We start from the raw sequence: 8,583 nt of genomic DNA on the forward strand, positions 1-8,583 counted from the left end.
TGTGAAAGCCAAAAAGTAATAAAATAACAGTCATGATCTATTGTAGAATGTATACAGACCAAAACATTTTTTGCATCATTTTTTACTTTTAGAATAAAGTTTAGAGCAGTACTTGCTATCTTGTATGGTTAAGTTAGTACCACGATTCAGTGCTATGTAAAGTTGTTTAAAAAAGACCATGAATACACAAGCATACACAAATGATCAATATATCAGTTTGAATTACATACCTTGGATTTCTTCTTTCTCATGCGGTGAATACGGGAGGCAAGCTGCACAGTGGTAAGAGATTCAGCATAATTGGCTGGCGAGTCAGAGATGTGGGCGATCATGGTGGTTCTACAGTTGATGTTGCCCAGCGATTCCCTCAGCAGCATGGTAAGCTTGCTGTCTCTGAATTATACATCAAAAAATCTTCTCGTTAGCCAAAAAGGAAGCTAGGCCTTACAACGTTCTGCCTCTCTCTCTCTAAGACCACTGAGAGGTTGTCTTAAAATAGAGGATTATGAATCATACTTGAATAAAAGAAATCCCTCCTTTTGATGCTCACTTTCTAGTGACCTGATTTAGAGTGTTTATATTTTATTCTGTTGTGGAGGATGTTATTTTCTGAAGCCACATTTAAAAGATTTTTTTTCTCGTGCCACTGTATTTCCTATCCCACCTTCCGGTGAGTATTTCTTAAATCGCTTTCAGCATAAATGTGTTACTCCCCAACCCACATACCTTTCAATATATCCCACCTCAGTGCAATTCACACTGGCTGCATTCTCTCTTTGCAAAGCTGGCTAATTGGCTTTATTGATCTGAGGGGAGTGAGAATGAAACCCTTGTAGATGCAGATCAGGAGGTCTCGGTGGGTGAACAGTGACGTATTACTACCTTCAACAGAGATCTATCATCTCCCACTTTTGGTCTGTATCGATTAATAGAACCACAAAACACATACCTGTATGGCACATGCTTGGCTCCATTGGCCAAAGCTAAAATGACATTTCCAAGGGCACTCAATGACAGACATTGGCCTCTCCCTCCATCTCGTGTATGGCTCAGATCAGACTCACAACTGCCTAAGTCCAGAAGATGCAGACGGCTACGACTTCCAGACACTGCAAAGTTATACACAGCCTGTCAAAACAGAACTTGACATCGAATGTCAATGTAAAAAACACATAGTTTGACTGTTTACAGGGCATGTCTTTATTCCAAAACCCTAAACATTCTAGAAATATATAAAAAGCGTAGACATCCATGACAAAAACATGTAAAGCTCCATTTTTACACAAAGTAAGACTTCAGTCCTGTTTAAAAGCCATCAGCAGTACCAAAATAAAATAGGCAAACAGCTAATGTTGCTACTGTATGTCCAGCCAGAGTGCGACTGTAAAAAAAAAGAAATGAACCTATGAATGGTTAGTTGTCTCTTTGCATTAAGCTAAGATAGGAGAAAGTAATTTGTAATCAAAAAGGCCACTGGTCACATTGGGGACCTTATGAGATAGCAGTTGGACATAGCATCTTTGCTAAGTGGTGATTCAATATCCTTGGCAGTCCATCAAACAGCAAGCAATAAAAGTAAGTACAGCTAGTTAGATTACAGTCACATGTAGGTCACTAGACTAAAATTCATTCAGGATCATTACAGGGGATTCATTTATTTCACACTGAGATTCGAGGCCATTAACCTCACGTCGGCAGGATTTACAAAGCCAGCGCTCGGAACTGAAACCCTCAGTGGAGCAGGAATGCAAACGAGCTTCTCATTTCATGCTGAGCTCTATAAACACCTCTGCAGAAGAGACTCCAACCTCATTACATATTAAAATCTATTCTAGCTAGTGTCAACGGCCAGCACCCACCCCGCAATGCAGTGACGGGAGAGCAATACTAATGATCATGCTAACGTTGACATGCTGATTTGACAGGATGGCTACGACTAGTAATGAAAATGTGCTAACCCTTCTTGTTAGCATTCTCGTAGAACCGTTATCAGCAGGGCTAAATTGAGGTAACTGATATTCTCTGTGAACATGGGGAGAATGATAATGGAAAAGTAAGGTATCGTCTGCCCTCGGTAACAGTCTTCTCAAAATACTAATGATGTATAAAGATATATGATATGAAATCTTGGACAGTGATAAGAGGTGTAAAACTTAATTTGTGAGGTTGAGGTAAATTACCTTTGAAGTAAAAGCATTTTAAGGCCTGGGTGTTACAGTATGGCTGTTTAGCAAAATGTACACATAGTTGTGAAAATGAACACAGGGAGCCATACTTCCTGCTTTGGTGCTCTTCTCCATACGGTACTGGGAAATATGTAGGGTGAAGAGCATGTGAGAATTCCAGCGGTCCTCTTCCTTGCAGTCAGATCTGCTGGTGCTGCGTGCTGCCAGTGCTGCATCCAAGAAGAAAGCCGCCTTCTCTGCAGAGTACGCCCGTAACTCGCTCTGGTTCTGCAGCTGGACATATTTTAAAGTGAGAGTGAGACAGAGATAAAGAAAGACAGTAAATTAGATGACTTGAATTTACTGTACATCACCGTTCAAATGTTTGGGGTCAGTACGTTATTTATTTTTTTTTTTTAAATGTTTTTAATTTTTTGAAAGAATTGAATCCATTTTAAGCAAGGATTTACTACAGTATATTGATCAAAACAGACATTAAAGGACCTCATAATGTTCAAAAAGATTTATTTTTCAAATATGTGCTGTTATTTTGAATGTACTATTCATCAAAGATTCCAAAACACAAAAATATTAACCAGCACAACTTTTTCAACATGGATAAAAATAAGAAATATTTCATGATTACCAAATCAGCATATTCAAATGATTCTGAACACTGTGACATTGAAGACTGGAATAAAGACTGCTACAGGATTATATTAAGTTTTAATTTATATTAAAATAGAAAACAGTTATATTGTAATAATTATATATAAACAGTTAAACTATAATGATATTTACAATATTATTGTTGTTAACAAACAAATAACAGTCATGGTGAGAGAAAAAGAGACTTTTCTTTTTTTAATTATCAACCTCAAACTTTTGAATGGCATGTTTATAAAAAATACATAATGTGGCTCCTAAAATTGTTACATTTAAAAGAAAATAAGAATTAAGAAATAAGCTATGCATTGCCAGGGAATCAAACCCATGACTTTGGCATTGCTAACACAATGCTCTATTATTTAAGCTACAGGAACATTATGTAGACCTACACATGCTAAAAAACAAACTCTAATGCACCTGAGATCCACAGACTGGGTCCTCTTTCAGGGAAATTCCTGCTCCCTGACTGTCCAGGGAAGTCCCTTTGGAAAAGTCAGCCAATAGGTCTCTCAGCATCTCCTCCCTACCACAGATTTCCACAGCGGACACACGGATGGAGAATCGTGTGCCGGCCTTCTCTTTCCTTTCCTCAATGAGCTTGAAGAGCCATGATATAGCACAGGGTGCCACACCTAAGCTCTGTGTAGAGCTGTCCCTGCCGATCATGGTGTAGCTTTTGCCTGTGAGGTAAAGGTGAACTATGGTGAGCGGCATTGCTGATGTAACCAAATATTCAAGATTTAGGGACTGAACGTAATTTTTGTTGTATTTACTAAATGTGATAAAGACTATACACTACATCATGTTTTAATTGTCTTTACATGGTTATTATTTAGCTAAAAAAGTAATCAAATAAGCGAGCAGCATTTGTCAACACTGTGACATTGTCACCTGATTAACTTACATTGACTTAACTACATAATGATATAAGAGCAGGTCTATAATGAGATTTGTGTTAAAATTAGCAATGTGCATGTAAAACGCCCCTGAGCTAATAAAATTAACCCAACAGGATGTTAGTCATGAGAGAATATATAACGCTAAAGCAGAGCAAACGAGAAGCCGAGCTAACTATGGGGGATTTAAGCAGCGCGGTGGGAGGCACACAGTCTCTCACAGTGAGGGGCTCAACAATAAAAGTAGAAGAGAGAGAAACTGAGCACTTTTCAAACACAGAGTGTAAAACGGGGGCACTTTGTGTTCAACAAACTGCTATTACTGCTCAAACACATATGCCCTCTCTGCGTTTCCCTCCTTGCTAGGCAATTTCAAGTGCAGCCAAAACATTTGTGTATTTCGCAACACTTTGCCTTTCGCCTCATGTGAGTAATGGCTACTCCATCTGAAAATGAATTCTGAACAATGCATTTTCTTTCAAAGCATGAGGAGTTGTGACAGAGGGAGGTGGGTTATCATAACAATACAGTTAATTACTGTAAAAAAAGAAAAAAAAAGAAAAAAAAAGTGGGCTACTAGGTTTAAATTAGGGATGTCCCGATCCGATCACGTGATCGGAAATCGGCCCCGATCACGTGTTTTCAGACTCGATCGGAATCGGACGTTACCTCCCGATCAGGACTCGAATATATGTATATATATTCTCATTATTTTTTAACACATCTATAGTTATGCGGTGGCACAGAGTTACGCCGGTTTCACACTGCACGCGTTAGCAGAGTGTAAAGCCTGTTTTATACTTCTGCGTCGAACTGCCGCCGTAGCTACGTCGTAGGCTGTGTGTAGCGCGCGTACCCTACGGCGTACCCTGACGTGCACCTCTCCAAAAATGTAACAACGCGTCAATTCTACGCGGACACAAGCGCGGTGATTGGTCTGCCAGAACCCCTCCCTCGGGCAACGTGTTGGTTTTAATTTATACTTCTGTGTCGTTGTCCGCGTTGACGCGCACCTAGGGAGCGTGTGAAACCCCGAGGGAGGGGTTCTGGCAGACCAATCACCGCGCTTGTGTCCGCGTAGAATTGACGCGTTGTTACATTTTTGGAGAGGTGCACGTCAGGGTACGCCGTAGGGTACGCGCGCTACACACAGCCTACGACGTAGCTACGGCGGCAGTTCGACGCAGAAGTATAAAACAGGCTTTAAGCAGCGCAGGAGCAGTTCATATGGTGAGCAGGGCAGGGGCAGGACACGCGCGTTTTGCTTTCACACTGGCAGCTTTTGTCACGCGCGGCTGAACCGCGGGTTGTGTAGGGCAGGCTACAGACAGAGTAGGCTACTCTATAATGGATAAGTTGGCATTGCTTTTTACGTTTTCAAATACATTTAAGAATAAAGACTTGTCAAGAAGTTTATTTTATTAATAATTTCATATAACTTTTTGTTCATCTTTGTTTTTATTGTCATGGCAACAAGTTTGTTTTTGGACATTTGTTTTCTTTTTAAATTGCTGTTGGTCATTTGATTGACTGTTTAAAACACAATAGATATCATCAATGCACTTTTTGGATAAAACTGCGGTGTATTTTGGCCATGATCAATGTATTGTCACTTTAATTCAGCAAAAGCGGCGCAGCAAAAATAGACTCGGCGCCGAAACGATCGCGGCACTCCTGCTCTGCTCTGCTACGCACTGCCGCGCCGCCTCTGCGCGCGGTGTGAATGCTCTAAAGCCTGGTTTAATCTGTTAACATGGGCGGCGAAAAAAATACGCACTGCACGCTCTGCTAACAGTGCAGTGTGAAACCGGCGTAAGAGTTAGGAGTGCAGTTCCTAAAAGCACATTACTGGCTTTGCAAACACTGTAGCACTTTTATTTTTTATTTGTTCACATGCCTGCCGGGTATTTTAAGTTGAGGTGCTATTTGTTTATATATTAGACTTTTTTATATTTACTGTTGCACTAAAGTCCAAAAGTGAAGAATTTATTTATTACTTGATTGTTCAAGCTACCTCACAGAAGTGCTCTGTTTGTTAACAGAGTTGTTGAATGTTAAAATAAGGTGAATTAAATAAAAAATAAGGAACATCCTGGATATGTTTTTTCGCTCTTCTTTATTCTTTTTTTTATGTATTAAGTATCGGATCGGGACTCGGTATCGGCAGATACTCAAAATCAAATGACTCGGACTCGGACTCGAGGGCAAAAAAACCTGATCGGGACATCCCTAGTTTAAATAGATGTTTACTAACCGAGGTTGGCTTGACCAAAACAGAAGATGCAGCCATCTGCCCCGTTGACCACAGACTGGATAACCTCTGCCACTGTCCCTGAGCATACCTCCGCCTGAGGATACAAACCCAAATTTAAACATCAAATCAAACCGTTTTCAAACCAGACAGACAGAATGATAGATAGAACGACAAACAGAACAATACATAGAATGACAACAGAGAAAATGACATACAGACAGACAGATCAATAGGCATTATGACAAACAGAGAGACAGACGAAACGAGACAGGTAGAATGACAGACAGACAGACAAAACAATGGACAGAATGACAGACAAAACGAGACAGACTGAGAGACAGACAGACAAAACAATGGACAGAATGACAGACAAAACGAGACAGACTGAGAGACAGACAGACAAAACAATGGACAGAATGACAGACAAAACGAGACAGACTGAGAGACAGACAGACAAAACAATGGACAGAATGACAGACAAAACGAGACAGATAGACTGATAGACAGACAAAACAATGGACAGAATGACAGACAAAACGAGACAGATAGACTGATAGACAGACAGACAGAACGATAGATAGAATGACAGACAGACAGAACAACAGATAGCATGACAGACAAAATGAGACAGAATAATAGAACGACAGACAGAATAATAGAACTATAGATGGATAGACTGATAGTCAGACAGAACGATAGAATGACAGACAAAACATAACGAGACAGAATAATAGAACAGACAGAACAATAGAACTATAGATGGATGGATTGATAGATAAAATGATAGAAAGATAGAATGACAGATGAGACAGACAGCCAGAACGATAGAGAACAATTCCCCTATGTAACATCTTGCTTGTCCTTGCAAACTTTCCAAACAGATGCAGAATACAGTAAGGACACAGATGAAGATTTTAAACCTTGGAATTATGTGTGTGTATTTTGCAGCTCGAGGAAAGATTTGACAGAGTTGTTGTAAGAACAACCTCTGATGTGTACTCGCTCAAAGCCTCTTTTGTTCTGAACAAGGTGGGGTAGTCATTGATCATCAGACCTGATGTTTCTAGAACAGGAAACCCAAAGATTCCAAATTCCCAGAGAGTTCAGGAGGAAGCAGAGAAAAGAGCTCTGTTATCTTTTCCTCTGAGATCACTTCAGGCGCTGTGGGCTCAGAATGATAACCCCAACTCTCCAACCCAAACCTTTTATCTCCCTCACAAACCAAGCAAAGCGGAATAGCTCCCTTACGAACTGCTTTGATCTCAGCATGGATGTCCTGCCAGTTGGAAATCAAATCTATGTATATTTTTGCTTAAAATGAAAGACATTGATGAATTCTCTTTGGAATAACTTGCAAAATGCTCGCCTATATTACTCCCATTGCCAAAAATGTATGCATTTATACTCCTTACTGTACCTGTGAAGCATCTTGAGTGAAGACGGCATCAAAGGTAAACATCTTTGGGGCGGTGGCAGAGGTGGAGCGTGTGCAGGTGGGTGGCTCACAAAAGGTCAGCTGTTTCTTGTGGCCATCTACCTTGAGAAAGGACATGGATTCTGAGGTGTCTCGTGATCCTTTGGCAGGGCATATCCGCACCATTACTTTCACCTGCAAAGCACACAATTACATTCAAATCATAATTATATTATTACATAATTTTATTTGTGACAAGCTTGAATTTGCAGCTATACGGCTTTAATTGCAACATCCTACCCGCTAATTCTCGTAATTATTGAGTGGTTTGTTGCAAGAATTCTTGCCAAGGACTCCCCTCATACTGGCAACTTGGAAAGCATGTAATCAGCAGAAGATGAATGTCGAGATTCCCAAAGCCCTTCTGTCCCCACAAGGGAACATCCTGCTGTAAAGTGTGGCTGGATTCACAAAACAGACTTGCCATGTTCTGACCAGACACTTCAAATCAAGATGAAACTGATCATCCAAGCATAAATATTAAGGAGCACAAATGTTTTTAACATTGATGATAATAAGAAATGTTTCTTGAGCACCAAATCAACATAGAATGATTTCCGTAGGATCATGTGAACATTGGAGTAGTGGCTGCTGAAAATTCAGCTTTGCCATCACAGGAATAAATTACAGTTTAAACTATAAAATAATATTTCACAATAGTACTCTTTTTACAATACCCTAACCGTTTGAACCGTAGTGTACTTTAGAAGCATTCAGAAGTCAAAACCTGGAACATGGCACAAAGAACTTGGAAAATTACAGACATTCACAAGTGACCTTCAAAATCATGACTAAAGTTTCTTACATCAATAGCAATGTGGTAAAGCTATGGTTATTGTCATGTTGTCCATTGTTAATTTCCATCTCTAGGGAAACTGTTATGCACCAGTGTTATTTTCAGTCTAAGATAAATGTTTTTGGTTATTACTGTATAAGAAGCCATCTTCCTTATTAAATTAAAAAACTCAATTTAGTGGGGCGGCTAAGCACAGATTTTCATCAGAATTGATCACTTAGCGATAAAAGCATGAAATTTGGTATGAAGGCTCACAAAGGGGGTCTGATCAGATTTAGGACTGTAGGCGCTCAAAATTTGGCTCCTGGGGGCCATGTCGGCCATTTTTC

At 40.0% G+C, this 8,583-nt stretch overlaps 1 protein-coding gene across 1 annotated transcript in view; it reads right to left on the bottom strand.

Annotated features, from left to right (window-relative positions):
• Positions 1-8,583, bottom strand: part of kif26aa (kinesin family member 26Aa) — a 77,366-nt gene that overhangs the window by 11,242 nt on the left and 57,541 nt on the right. Inside the window, exons 7-12 of the mRNA XM_079888740.1 lie at positions 7,402-7,606; positions 5,985-6,078; positions 3,252-3,514; positions 2,276-2,459; positions 950-1,109; positions 231-393 (exon numbers count right to left, since the gene is read on the bottom strand). Of these exons, the coding sequence (XP_079744866.1) occupies positions 231-393; positions 950-1,109; positions 2,276-2,459; positions 3,252-3,514; positions 5,985-6,078; positions 7,402-7,606 (1,069 nt within the window). The remainder of the gene's footprint in view (positions 1-230; positions 394-949; positions 1,110-2,275; positions 2,460-3,251; positions 3,515-5,984; positions 6,079-7,401; positions 7,607-8,583) is intronic.

Source organism: Squalius cephalus (assembly GCF_949319135.1).
Source record: "Squalius cephalus genome assembly, chromosome: 12".
Classification (NCBI taxonomy): Eukaryota; Metazoa; Chordata; class Actinopteri; order Cypriniformes; family Leuciscidae; genus Squalius; species Squalius cephalus.